Genomic DNA, 14,615 nt, shown 5'->3' with positions numbered 1-14,615 from the left:
TTTTTTTACAAGTACAACACTTTTTCATTAGTTTTTTCATTGGTCATTGGTGGTTTTTACCCCGTGCTGGAGATGAAACTCTCCAATTGGCTCGGCAAAAGTTTGTTGTTGTTTTGTGTCAGTTTTACGTCGCCACTTCCATTCACATTTTTCATCATTGTTCCACAATGTTTATCATCATGAAATTAATATCTATATATTTTATACTATACTTGCACTGCTTACCGTTTTCATATTTTAATCCGCCAAAAAGCCGGAAGAAGAAGAAGCAGCAGAAACTGAGTCCGACTGGTCAGACTTCAGGCGAGCTTTTTGAAACCTCCCCGTCTGCGATTGGCTATTATCGTCTACTTTCGAGGCGAGCCGCAGCTCGTCTCAAACAAGCCTAACTACTTTTTCGTAGTCAGGTGTAGCTCTACAGGTTAACAAGAACTCCTCAAAATGCGTCCTACATGCATACTCCTTTTTATGTGCGTAACTTTTCTCATGTGGATACCTGGATGCACAGCGCGCTATGAAGCAAACTGGGGCAGCCTGGATGCCAGACCCCTGCCCAGGTGGTTCGATGAAGCAAAGTTCGGGATTTTCGTCCACTGGGGGGTCTTCTCGGTCCCTGGCTTCGGGCAGTTCAGTGAGTGGTTCTGGCAGCGGTGGCACTCAGAAAAGCAGCCAGAACTAGTGGAGTTCATGAAGAAAAACTACCCGCCTGGTTTTAAATATACCGACTTTGCGCCTGAGTTTCGTGCAGAATTCTTTGATCCGGAAATCTGGGCAGACATATTCAAAGCCTCTGGAGCCAGGTACAGTCATGAGATCTATTCGTTGTGCCATACAAATGTGATTTGGATAAGGACTAAAGCAAAGTCTCTGTTTATACAGCTACACCTGCAGGTGTCATGTATAGGCTTGCCTGCAGTTAGTGGCACTATGTCATATAAAAAGACAAGTATAGGTCCCTGATCCATTTCATTGCACACGGGTTGAATTGGTCCTTTTTTAATATTGTGAAACTCATTAACTAGATTTGTTGTTGTAATTTAAACCAATTTTTTCCAAAGTGTGTCAATGTCCAGTTTACTTTATTTTAACAAAATGCTTTAGAGTAATCTGATTCACTTTTTGGGGTCTTATGTTCTGTTATTATAACTTCTCATTTCCTTGTTCCTGATATTTGTAAGGGAATTTAAGTGTGTGTCTCTACAGGTATGTTGTGTTCACATCCAAACACCATGAAGGATTCACAAACTGGCCCTCAGCAGTCTCCTGGAACTGGAACTCAATGGATGTGGGTCCTCACCGGGACCTGGTGGGAGACCTGGCTGCGGCTGTCAGGAAAAGGTGAGAAGATAAGGAGCAGGATGCTGCATCTAAAGCGTGTATAAAGAAAGGGTATTAAAGTAGTTCACAATCAAATACAGCGTCAATAATGATTTACGGTAAATCTTTCAGGGGTGAGGGACATCTACAGAAAGCAAACAGTAATGGGATGTAAATAAAAACAAAACAACTTCTAATATAAGCATGAATTATCTAATATGAGTCAGAAAGGAAATAGTTGACTACGAATGACGGTGCTAAACTACTTTGTGAATTCACTTGTATTTTTCTACATACAGGTCACTGCACTTGGGCCTCTACCACTCTATGTATGAATGGTACAATCCCCTTTACTTGTTGGACAAAGCCTCCGGATTCCAGTCTCAGAAGTTTGTTGCCAGTAAAACTCTTCCAGAGCTTGTGGACCTTGTAACGACGTACAAACCCGATCTGATCTGGTCTGATGGGGACTGGGAAGCACCAGATACCTACTGGAACTCCACCCAGTTCCTGGCCTGGCTCTACAACGACAGTCCAGTCAAGGTGAAAGAAAACCACAGGTTTCACCAGAGCGTATTTAATTTATCATGCTTATTTGCAGTCTTCATCTGTACGTAACAACCCGTGTGTTTCTTTAGGATGTGGTGGTTACCAATGACAGGTGGGGTAAGGGCTGCTACTGCAAACATGGAGGCTACTACAACTGTGCTGATAGGTACACACCTGGTAAACTTCCAGACCACAAATGGGAGAAATGCCAGTCCCTCGACACCCGATCCTGGGGCTACAGAAGAGACATGAAGCTGAGCGAAGTCATGAACCTGCCGTCAATCGTAAAGGTGAGAGTTCATAGTAGGACATCACCTACAAATGATGGAAGAAAAGTTATTTGGTTAATTGAACTCGCTCATTTCTTAGGACTTGGTCTACGTGGTGGCAATGGGAGGTAACTACCTGCTGAATATCGGGCCAATGGCAGATGGCATGATTGCCCCGGTGTTTGAGGAGAGGCTGAGGGATCTTGGTGCCTGGTTGGGGATAAATGGAGAGGCCATCTATGCTACCAAACCATGGAGGGTCCAGATGGAAAACAGCACTGTGTGGTGAGATTGTGACTTTGTGTTTTTTCACTCCATCTTCTGTCTCTATGTGAGGCCATTGTCACTTGAAATATAGGCATCTATAAAATGTTCTCTCTTTATTATTTCCACTGCTACATGACCATTTGCACTTTTGTATTATGTATATTGCTATGTTTTCAAACTGTGTTGTAGAAGCCAAAGACACATTTCCACTTGGTCTGGACAAAAAAGTAAATGTGATATAATCTTTGATGTAACATAAGACTTCTTGGTCCTATTATAGGTACACGGCCAAAAACAATACGGTTCATGCCATTATCCTTCATTGGCCGTCCAAACAGATTCTTCAGCTCACAGCACCGAGGATGACTGGAGCCACAAATGTAAGCTGTACACCGTATGCCTTAAACGCTTAATTCCAGTTAAACTCAATTGTCATACTGAATAAATCTACATTATTCTCGTTTATATCCACAGGTTACACTCATGGACTATCCTGATGTACTACTGAAGTGGGAACCACTCACACCAACAGCTGGACTCAGGATTTTTATGCCTGCGATGCCAAAATCTCTTGGAAATGCCTGGTGTCTGAAACTGGAGGGAGTAGTCTAACGTCAGAGTTGTGGATAATCAATATCAAGTCATTAGGTCAAGAAGGGACTGCACCTTCGCCAATACAAAATACATAAATTCTTACTTCTGTACGTAGCACTTAGAAAGATTTGGCTCATTCGAAGCCAATTCAGGAGCACTTAAAAAGGGTTGGCTTATTGAAAGGTAATGTACTTGCAGGTTTCTTGCTTTTTAAATTGTGTTTCTTCCTGTTTGATTCGTCAATCACTTTGAATGAATCATTGACTTCCTCAGGTATCTACTGTAAGGGTAAAGCTGGGCTTCTCCATATGAAAATGTCCTTAAACAATGTAGAAAGGTCACTCCTACTTGTACTGAGTTTAAATACATGTGTTTTGTATAGAAATCTATAAACAAAGATAAATGATGACGTGTAAACTATATGTGTGTGTTTGGGTGTTACTTTGAGCTTTTTTCTATGCCCTTTTTTGTTACAAGATGTAATAGTTTTTATTCATGGCCTTTCCTTACATTTGCATTTGATGTAAAAAACATAAATAACACAATAATGCAAAATGTGTAAACAAGATAATCATACATATACATAAATAAAACAAGGACAAATCTATCCCTATGTTGATGTGTTGAATACAGTTGACTGAGCAATACTCATGTGATTTCAGTTAAGTCATGGGACCACATTGCAATCAATGTTTTATGTACAGTAAAACATATTTGTTTAAAACAGTAACTTAAGCTTGTAAACTTAAAATGATTTAGGCCTGAGCTAAATTTGGCTCGAAATCTAGTTATTTATGAAATCTGCCCTTTGCTTAAATTTGCATTAAATGTAAATAAATATGTAACACGTGCCTACAATAATGCCACATGTGTGAACAAGATGATAATACATATACATAAATAATACATGCATCATGCAAAGTTCATGTGTTAAATAAAGTTATCATAAAAAAAAAATAGACTGTGTAATCACGTGACACTCATGTGATTTCAGTCATGTGACGGGACACATCGCACTTGCAGGGTCACAACAATAATAGTGCAACTGCAGGAAGTGAAACTATTTCGCATTTTCTGCTTTTAAACAGTTTAAAATTAGCTTCCCAGTAGCATTAATGTTCACTCACATTCAGGGGAGTTAACTCTAACACTTTAAAACCATGCTCGCTCTGTGGTTCCTCCTCGGTGTTCTGGTGCCTCACACGGCGGCTCGGTACACCGCGGACTGGGCCAGCCTGGACGCCCGGCCGCTGCCTCCATGGTACGACCAGGCGAAGGTGGGGATATTTGTCCACTGGGGGGTGTTTTCTGTGCCCGGGTTCGGCAGTGAGTGGTTCTGGTGGCACTGGCAGGGCCAACAACCTCCGGACCAGAAGTGTGTAAGCTACATGTCCAAAAACTACCCCCCTGGATTCAGCTACCCGGAGTTTGCCCCCCAGTTTCACGCTCAGTTCTTCAACCCGGGGGACTGGGCGGACATATTCAAGGCGTCTGGTGCAAAGTGAGTGTATTTATTGAGCTGGCTTTACAGAGCATTTGATAACAAATAAGATCACTTCCGGTTTCGAATACGTCCTAGCATGCATTCTGCTACATCGAAAAGTCCCTAATTTGGTGTATTACACAGGGTTGCGAGGGTTACTTTAAACATATATTCCGAGGCAATTACTTATTACATGTAAAACATTGAATCAGTATCCTCATCTACGTTTCACAATATGAAAGTAATGTAAAACAAATGTTAGGCTACTAACAATAAAAAATAAATAAATTCTTACTTCTGTACGTAGCACTTAGAAAGATTTGGCTCATTCGAAGCCAATTCAGGATCACTTAAAAAGGGTTGGCTTATTGAAAGGTAATGTACTTGCAGGTTTCTTGCTTTTTAAATTGTGTTTCTTCCTGTTTGATTCGTCAATCACTTTGAATGAATCATTGACTTCCTCAGGTGTCTACTGTAAGGGTAAAGCTGGGCTTCTCCATATGAAAATGTCCTTAAACAATGTAGAAAGGTCACTCCTACTTGTACTGAGTTTACATAAATGTGTTGTGTATAGAAATCTATAAACAAAGATAAATGATGACGTGTAAACTATATGTGTGTGTTTGGGTGTTACTTTGAGCTTTTTTCTATGCCCTTTTTTGTTACAAGATGTAATAGTTTTTATTCATGGCCTTTCTTTACATTTGCATTTGATGTAAAAAACATAAATAACACAATAATGCAAAATGTGTAAACAAGATAATCATACATATAAATAAATAAAACAAGGACAAATCTATCCCTATGTTGATGTGTTGAATAAAGTTGACTGAGCAATACTCATGTGATTTCAGTTAAGTCATGGGACCACATTGCAATCAATGTTTTATGTACAGTAAAACATATTTGTTTAAAACAGTAACTTAAGCTTGTAAACTTAAAATGATTTAGGCCTGAGCTAAATTTGGCTCGAAATCTAGTTATTTATGAAATCTGCCCTTTGCTTAAATTTGCATTAAATGTAAATACATATGTAACACGTGCCTACAATAATGCCACATGTGTGAACAAGATGATAATACATATAAATAAATAATACATGCATACTTGCATCATGCAAAGTTCATGTGTTAAATAAAGTTATCATAAAAAAAAAATAGACTGTGTAATCACGTGACACTCATGTGATTTCAGTCATGTGACGGGACACATCGCACTTGCAGGGTCACAACAATAATAGTGCAACTGCAGGAAGTGAAACTATTTCGCATTTTCTGCTTTTAAACAGTTTAAAATTAGCTTCCCAGTAGCATTAATGTTCACTCACATTCAGGGGAGTGAACTCTAACTCTAACACTTTAAAACCATGCTCGCTCTGTGGTTCCTCCTCGGTGTTCTGGTGCCTCACACGGCGGCTCGGTACACCGCGGACTGGGCCAGCCTGGACGCCCGGCCGCTGCCTCCATGGTACGACCAGGCGAAGGTGGGGATATTTGTCCACTGGGGGGTGTTTTCTGTGCCCGGGTTCGGCAGTGAGTGGTTCTGGTGGTACTGGCAGGGCCAACAACCTCCGGACCAGAAGTGTGTGAGCTACATGTCCAAAAACTACCCACCTGGATTCAGCTACCCGGAGTTTGCCCCCCAGTTTCACGCTCAGTTCTTCAACCCGGGGGACTGGGCGGACATATTCAAGGCGTCTGGTGCAAAGTGAGTGTATTTATAGAGCTGGCTTTACAGAGCATTTGATAACAAATAAGATCACTTCTGGTTTCGAATACGTCCTAGCATGCATTCTGCTACATCGAAAAGTCCCTAATTTGGTGTATTACACAGGGTTGCGAGGGTTACTTTAAACATATATTCCGAGGCAATTACTTATTACATGTAAAACATTGAATCAGTATCCTCATCTACGTTTCACAATATGAAAGTAATGTAAAACAAATGTTACTTTTGCATGATCTGAATTCCAAATGCAATAGGAAAGACATATCTATAAAAAATCTTATTTAGGTATTTGATGTGCAATAACAGAACAATGTAACCTTAAAAAAGAAGAAACTAGTTATTTTGTATCAAAAAGATTGAATCAATACTATAATTATTTTATTTTATTTTAGCATAATCCTCAGTAATCCAAATCCAGTAACATATTTTCTTTATGTTACTAAAAGGGAATACGTTAACCTTTTTGGTAACACTTTATTTTGATAGTCCATATTTAACACTCTATAAGTCATCAGTTGACATTTAGTAGCATGTCAACAGCGTATTAACCAATATTCAACCTTACTATCTGTATATTGTGTCAACATCTTCAAAATTGACAATCAACTACTCAAAATCAATCTGTCAGTTGAAAGTCAACAGGGTCATGTCGACTATCTGTTGAGTCTGTTGAGAGTCAAGATGTCAACTAAAGATTACATTAAGCATTAGTTGATGATCAACAGATGAGCAACTTTAGAGTTTAGTTGACTATCTGTTGATCGTCAAATAATCTAGAGTTGACTATCTGTATACTTTTAGTAGGCATTCTCCACTAAGCGTTTGTAGGCATGTGTTAGGACTATCCAATTAAAGTGAAACACAGTTGAGAACAGTAGAAAGTCTATAACCTATCAACAGAACACATACATTCATCCACTAATGATATGCAGCAGACATGGGAATAAAGCATTATGTATGTAATGTTTAAGTTAGAAACACCTGTTCCTGTTTTATTTGACTAATATATAAGATAAATACAGAAGCCTAATGCATTCACTTGAGAACAAAAGGTTTTTCACAAGAACTCACAATCTACAGATAGTAAGGTTGAATATCGGTTGCAAAAAACATGTTGACAGTCAGACACTTTTTGTAAAATCTATAGATCAACACTTGAGATGTACCTTATATTCTACTGGCAGTTAGTTACATGCATGTTACTTGTCTGTTGAAACAGTGTTGTTGAATGTCAACTGATGACTTGTAGAGTGTTAACTATGGACTATCAAAATAAAGTGTTACCACCTTTTTTTGTATCCTTATTACATAATCCCGTACATGTAATCCAACCCTCCTCAAACCTGATTTAACAGTTCCTTGTTACCTTTTTTTGCAGATATGTCGTCCTGACTGCCAAACACCATGAAGGATTTACAAACTGGGGGTCTCCAAACTCCTGGAACTGGAACTCAGTGGATACGGGTCCTCACAGGGACCTGGTGGGGGACCTGGGGGAGGCGGTGCGCAACAGGTGGGCCATCAAATGCTATAAAGTACAGAGAAAGTGTTATACATGGTACTTTGTGATGAAATGAATATGATAATCATCATTTGTTTATTGAATAGTAAGTGGTTTTCAGGACAATATAAAATGGTCTACACAAAGTCACGATAACAATGAAAACAAATGAAAAGCAGAAACATTTGACCTGGGATTTGTTGTTGTTGTTGTTATTTAATAAACAAATACGTTTGGTAAAAGTGATAAAAGAGGGATACAAAGTAGATGTACATGTGTAAAACAAAACAAAGCCTTCCAGTTAAAGTAAAGTTTGAGGATTGATATAAAAGAAGAAGGCTTCCTTATGGTACCTTACTGAAAAATGCGTTTAATGCAGTGAGGTACACATATTTCCGAATAAGGAAATGGAGTACGTGATAATAATGTTAAGTGGTGCATCCTCTCTTCAGAGAAATGTTCAACCACCATTTGAATATAGGGTTGAATTTGTGGCTTTCCCAATCGTCATGTCATTCAGATACCTTGCTGTCTTTAGTTTTAATGCCTGCCTTTTTTGGATTCTAAGATGTTTTATTTTCTTGTTTAGGTCACTGCACTATGGACTCTACAACTCCCTTTATGAGTGGTTCAACCCTCTCTACCTGACAGACAAGAAGAATGGATTCAAAACACAGGAGTTTGTGATGCATAAACTTCTACCTGAGCTTTATAACATGGTTGTAAGGTGTGTAACACTTAAATTACCCCATCAACAGATTGCAATACAAACATGTTTATTCTACCTTGTTATGATAATAAAGTTAGACTTGGTTATATTGACATGTGACTGTATAAAAGCATGTTTTAATATAATCTTATGGCAGTATGTTAATACCTTTTACCTTCCTGTGGTTCTGCAGGTACAGACCTGATCTGATCTGGTCCGATGGAGACTGGGACGCTCCTGACACCTACTGGAACTCCACCGAATTCCTGGCCTGGCTCTACAATGACAGCCCAGTCAAAGTAAGTGTTTTAATTAGAGATTAACCGACTGATTGGCCACCGGTTGTCAGATTTACATCGTTTTTTGATCTATTATAGATTTGTTCTGCTTCTGTTTTCCTCTGGGAAAATAAACCATGTTAGAGAAAGTGTTATGTACTGTAATACATTTTTAGTGGGATTTTTTTTGTACAGTATTGTGCATCTCTTTGAGTGAGAGAAGGTACTCAAACTTGGTGCAGTATTGGAGGAAATGTATGTTAGTTATTGAGTTTTTTTTTATTATTATGACCATATAATTGAATTTCAATTTTCCAAGAAAGAAAAGTAATACAAATATGTTTGCATGCTGTCAAGTATAGTCACAATTGGCTGCTCAAAGATAATACAAATTGAAATTGAAATCAGTGCATCTCTAGTTCTAGTTGAACAAGTGTGCAAATGCTGTATATAGTCAGTGTATTCTTTAAGCAAGACATTCGACTATTAATAGTTTAACTGGGGTTGCATTTTCTTTTCTTCATCTTAGGATACCATCGTGACGAATGACCGCTGGGGCGCTGGCTGTGCCTGTAAACATGGCGGCTACTACAACTGTGAAGACAAATACACTCCGGGCCAGCTGCCCAAGCACAAATGGGAGAAATGCACATCTGTGGACACGCTCTCCTGGGGCTACCGCCGAAACATGAAGATGAGCGAACTGATGGACTTACCCTCCATTATAGAGGTGAGGATAAGTGATGACAGCATCATTGTATTAACCAATCTGTAATGAGAGATAGGTTGGTTCCGCTTTTGTATATCTTATACATGAACATACCTGTACACGTAATTTCTGCTCGTGTGCAGCCATCACGGAGACATTTTGTAATTTAAGTTTTCTTTTAATTGCTAACATTAAAACAGTAATCAATCTAATCTAATACGTTGCTATTTCAAACAGCCAATTCGTTGACCTTTAATTGTCTATGTTAGTGCTTCTCAAAGTGTGGTCCGTGAGCGCCCCCTAGTGGTCCGTGAGTATATTGGTAACATTTCACATTTGAAATAAATAAATACATTTTAAGTTTTCCGCACTCTCGCGGGAATATCTCCGCAATGGAGCGAGGTTAAGTTTCAATTGCATGATATAGCCCAGCGCAACACCTTCATCACACATGTTGCCACTTGTTTGTACCATTTTCAGGCGATTTGTAATCTGTTCTAGAAAAACTGAGTTTTTTTATATTTGTGGAGTTAGGTGGTCCGCGAGTGTTTTTTTATTGGTTAAGTGGTCCTTGGTATGAAAAAGTTTGAGAAACACTGGTCTATGTTACAATCAGGTGTGCCTTGATTTTGCAATCATTTTCAAGAGAATCCTGATCCAAATGAAGCAAAGCACTTGATTTTTCAGTCATCTTAATTAAATATGTGTACAGGAAGAATACTGTGATCAGTGAGGAGTCTCTTCCTGACTTGTCATCCTTCTCTTGTTCCAGGATCTGGTTCGCACTGTGGCTCTGGGAGGGAACTACCTCCTGAATGTGGGTCCCACACCTGATGGGATGATCCCCGCAGTGTTTGAGGAGCGGCTCAGGGGGGTCGGAGCCTGGCTGCAGATCAATGGAGAGGCTGTCTACGCCTCCAAACCCTGGAGGGTCCAGACCGAGAACACCACTGTACCAGTCTGGTAAGAAGCAGAGGGAGAAACATTCTGTGATCTTGTAATCCTGTGATGTATTATTGAAATGAATGCATTCACACATTGTATAAAGTATTCCTCTACCGAATATTTTGATGCTTCAAAGCTTTCATAACTTTGACATTCAAATGCTCTTCTTGCTTTTTGAGTCATGAATAAGAGTGTAAGAACTCCAAAAAAAGATTATATTTAATTAACAGAATTATAATTATTATTATTTGTAATCAGTCTCAATCACCCTTTAAAAAGGATGAAGACAATTATTATATATATTAGGGATGCACGATATTGGTTTTTTGAAACCGATACCGATACCGATAACTTCCTGCTTCTCAAGACCGATACCGATAACCGATAATAATATAATATATATATATATTAAATGTACCTGTAGTTTTTTCACAGCTGGTGGTAAAAAAAAAGACTAGTATTGAGCAAATGACATGAGCATTACTACTATGAACAAAACAAAGCCAAGAACAGTTTTGACTCTTCAAAGTGACCATATTTATTTTCCCAAATAAAGTTCTTGCCTTTTTCAAAAGCCTCGTCGATAGGTAAAAGCCCCGGTGCCTTTGCAGCTGGCTTTGGATTCGCCGCTAGTTTAGCAGCGCAGGTGTCTTCGTATGCTTTTAACACACCATCGTAGCGATGGCGATGTTTCAGGTGACTAATCAGGTTGGAAGTATTATAGCTCGTTGCCTTTTTCCCTCCTCGTGGAACTTCTGCATTGCATTTGTTAATACAAATAGCAAGCGAACTATCTAACTCTGAAACTTTGAAATAGTCCCATACTACCGACGACATCTTTGTTTACTGTCCTGGCTTCACGGCCGCACACCATTTACGTCACAGCCAGGCATGAGTTAGGGACCGCTGGATTTGTGAAAAACTCCCCTCTTCCTAAACCACTAATACCACAGTACTGGCAAAACGGGAGGAGCCGAGTGAAAAACAAGCGCCCCTCATCCCAATCCACCCACACCGCAGTATTTCTTTTTTTTTACCCAAAACATATATTGTATATTATCTGGGCTATTAATACTTTTATCGGGTTTATCGGGATGACGTCATAATTCCTAATATCGGACAGATAATTATCGTGCACCACTAATATACATATATATATATATATATATATATATATTAAAAAAAAAAGATGAAACCTGATTTAAAAACATCAAATGTCAGCCATAAATAAACATGTTTTTCTTCATGTCTACGTGTTAACAGCACTAAAGCATGTTTCATTAACTACTGATTGAAAAGTAAAGAGAGAAGGGGAGAAAATGCAACAAAGGATGTAGCGTGGTTTGCATCTTAATAACTCAGATGCTAGATGCCCTGAAGTGGATCATTTGAGCAATAATCTTCTCCATTTTTCTAGGTATACTTCTAAAGGAACCTCTGTGTATGCCATCATGATCACCAAACCCCCCAAGCTCACACTGCTACTACTGGGACCCAAAACATCTGCCGTCACTAAGGTAATGGGATTGAAATGATGTTGTTTTTATAGATTATACATACATTAGCGGCTTTGTTAGCATGTTAAAAAAACACAGTGTTGTTTTCTCACACTGTCATATTGCTCATTACTAATGCAATGCTAATTTGAGCGTCTTGATGGTTTCTGATGAAGGCTACTTTTCAATCAAATGCCAGAATGAACCATAATGACATATGCTGATTTGCATGAAATCAAAACGGTTTAATGTTGTAAAACAGACTGGACCTGCAGAACAGTATAGCAACCCAACACTAACATATACGGTTTCTCATATAATATAACAAACTAAATCACACATTTCTTCCCTTCTAAGGTGACTTTGTTGGGAAATTCGAAACCTCTCCCCTGGTCTCCGGTCAGCCCGGGTGGGGGTCTCACTGTCCTTCTGCCTGAGCTGCCCTATGCCCCCGGGCAGGCCTGGACTCTCAAACTGGACGGCATCCTGTAAGCCTTGAACCTTTAAAATGCTGAATATCATGATTTTTAATATCTCAGGTTTTAATTATCTTTCTGGGATATGGGTGAATGTATGCACTATGGTTAAAGGGACGGCGCTTGTTTAATGGGTTAGTATTTGTGCCAAAAATGAAAGAATGAAACACTCCTCTTCAATGATTCCTTTTATAGCTCTGAGGACTTTTAAAAAATGTTTTTTTGATTTCGATATACTTTATTAATCCCCGTGGGGAAATGGTTTCTCTGCATTTGACCCATCCTGTGTTAGGAGCAGTGGGCTGCTATTTTTGAACGGCGCCCGGGGAGCTGTGTAGGGAACGGTGCCTTGCTCAGGGACACCTCGGTAGCACTTGGTCTTGCCGGGACTTGAACTGGTGACCAGATTGAATGTGTCACTGCCTCTTAATTGTACTCTTTTAGATACAAATGTTGAATGAAAAGTGGTATCTTCTGTTCGGCTTGTGAAGCTCTCCTGGCAGCTCCCCCAGCTGTCCAATTGCTGTTTCAGAAATAATGAATTAGGAGGGTTTGTTGGAAAATAAACCGTTTACATACAATGCACATACTCTAAAAACAACTGAATAAAAAGATGATTTGTTTTTTCTGATGAATAGTCGTGTTGTGTTATACATTATATGAGTATCTTACAGGTTGATGTTGTTCCAAAGAAGCTCTGGGAGGGTTCAGTCCAACTACAAAAAAAGTTACATTTCCACTTACCTGTCGTGCTGTTTTTTAATCTAGACTGTTTTGGTTGGAGTTTCTGAGTGTACAGATAATAGAAATGTGTTCTTTCTCTTGAATATAATAGCTCGATGGCACTCGGCTGTTCCTGCTCATAGCTTGACTTTTTTTCTTCCTTGCAGTGCTTTTAGCCTGTAGGGTTTTGAGACATTCAGCATCCCTTAAGGCTAGGTCAAGAAACAAAGTTGTCTAGCTGTGTCTCAATTCGCCTAAAGCATCCTTCAGGACTCATTACTTCAGGAACTTCCTGTTTCTTGCTGCTGAGTTGTGCTCAGACACAACAACTGCCTCTAAAACTTAAATCCTATCTGACTTTCTGGAGTCCCGAACAGGATGTACAAACCTCGAGAGTGCTTTTTGCACTCAAGTGTGATCACTTAGTTTTCACACTCCGTAGTATGTTCACTATTGGGCAGCATTTGTTAGCACTTTTTCCCTCCCTGTAACTCCCTTAAGTGCCTCTGGATGGCATTACTCATTCACCTCCAACATTTTCACATTTGACTAACTAGCTCTACGCTGAATGTCAACCTCAGTGAGACACTTTATATTCGTAGCAGCGGGATTTCTTTATGAGTGCAGTTTATTGACCACAAATATGGTGCGGATGGATCAAAATATACCCTTACTGTGTCAGTCTGACTGACTGTGAAAAGTATACCCACAGAGACTGTAATTTACTCAGAATGCCAGAGCTAATTTATTCTCTGTCCTCTTCTTTAACCTTCCTAAATAGATGTATGTGCTCAGCTCGACATTTGCATTGCAAATTGCGACGGGCAAAAACAGGAAAGAAAAGGAAAGTTTTCTTTTGACCTCTGATTTGCATTTTGGATGGCGCTTTCAAATGTGGTTCCACTGCAAACCTTTCCATCTACTTAGTTATTTATTTCATTATCAACAAGATGTAATAAGGCTACTAGCTGAGTAAACATGGTTTTTTTCTGCAATTGAACAATTTTTTCCTCTACAATCTGTAAAAAATATATTTTCTTAATCCGCTTGTATAAGCAAAATGGTCTTGCATTAACACAATTTTCTGTAAAAGAATTTCAATAGTTGGACAGAAGATCTCTGCTGTCATGTCTTTAAATACAAAGCTTAAGACGCTTAGCTTAGCATCAGGACTGGAAATGGGGAAAGAGCTGGCTCTATCACAATAATAACAACATCCACTCAACTGTACAGCTCACCTTATAATGTTGTTGAAGAGGGTATGTTATACTCATTTTCTAGTTTCATATCAGTATGTAGTGTCGACTCTGACATGTATCCATGCTTTAATGTTCAAAAAGCTTTTTATTTTTCTCATACTGCCTGTGCTGCAGCACCTCTTTTCACCCTCTGTCTGAAACCAGAGCCCAGTCTGCTCTGATTGGTCAGCTGGCAGGCTCTGTTGTGATTGGTCAACAGCTTAGTGATGTCCTGCCCCTTAGCCTATATCAGTACAATGTGTTGGAGCGCTAGCCAATAGAAGCACAGGGGTTACAAAGGGATGTCATTATGTTACAGAAGTAAACAAAGGG

General features: G+C 39.2%; 2 protein-coding genes and 1 long non-coding RNA gene across 5 annotated transcripts; 2 read left to right on the top strand and 1 right to left on the bottom strand.

Moving 5' to 3' along the window:
* The first annotated feature begins 221 nt into the window (after nucleotides 1-221).
* Nucleotides 222-5,284, top strand: LOC117559944 (tissue alpha-L-fucosidase-like). Of its 2 annotated transcripts, XR_004571075.1 has the most exons (8): nucleotides 222-800; nucleotides 1,204-1,338; nucleotides 1,617-1,860; nucleotides 1,956-2,156; nucleotides 2,236-2,420; nucleotides 2,683-2,782; nucleotides 2,877-3,083; nucleotides 4,759-5,284. XR_004571075.1 is itself a non-coding variant. In XM_034236675.1 (7 exons), the coding sequence occupies exons 1-7, from the start codon at nucleotides 442-444 to the stop codon at nucleotides 3,012-3,014; spliced, it is 1,362 nt and encodes a 453-aa protein (XP_034092566.1). In that variant the 5' UTR covers nucleotides 225-441; the 3' UTR covers nucleotides 3,015-3,609. The 2 variants fall into 2 exon arrangements, 1 of the variants encoding a protein (XP_034092566.1); XM_034236675.1 differs by lacking the exon at nucleotides 4,759-5,284 and having other exon boundaries at nucleotides 225-800; nucleotides 2,877-3,609.
* On the bottom strand, nucleotides 617-2,883 carry LOC117559946. The gene is made up of 3 exons (XR_004571076.1): nucleotides 2,272-2,883; nucleotides 2,041-2,181; nucleotides 617-1,367 (listed from the first exon to the last, which is right to left on the bottom strand). It is a non-coding gene; the product is annotated as an uncharacterized LOC117559946 (long non-coding RNA).
* Nucleotides 3,976-12,956, top strand: LOC117559945 (tissue alpha-L-fucosidase-like). 2 transcript variants are annotated; one of them, XM_034236677.1, is made up of 8 exons: nucleotides 3,976-4,497; nucleotides 7,586-7,720; nucleotides 8,298-8,435; nucleotides 8,611-8,716; nucleotides 9,225-9,425; nucleotides 10,177-10,367; nucleotides 11,767-11,866; nucleotides 12,203-12,956. In XM_034236677.1, exons 1-8 carry the CDS (start codon nucleotides 4,157-4,159, stop codon nucleotides 12,335-12,337), a joined length of 1,347 nt encoding a protein of 448 aa, XP_034092568.1. In that variant the 5' UTR covers nucleotides 3,976-4,156; the 3' UTR covers nucleotides 12,338-12,956. The 2 variants fall into 2 exon arrangements, with proteins under 2 accessions (XP_034092568.1, XP_034092567.1); XM_034236676.1 differs by lacking the exon at nucleotides 3,976-4,497 and adding an exon at nucleotides 5,556-6,186.
* The last annotated feature ends 1,659 nt before the right edge of the window (nucleotides 12,957-14,615 follow it).

Source organism: Gymnodraco acuticeps, unplaced genomic scaffold (genome assembly GCF_902827175.1).
Source record: "Gymnodraco acuticeps unplaced genomic scaffold, fGymAcu1.1, whole genome shotgun sequence".
In the NCBI taxonomy this organism is placed as follows: domain Eukaryota; kingdom Metazoa; phylum Chordata; class Actinopteri; order Perciformes; family Bathydraconidae; genus Gymnodraco; species Gymnodraco acuticeps.
The sequence above is the reverse complement of the archived record's forward strand: the minus strand, read 5'-3'. Positions and strand labels throughout refer to the sequence as shown.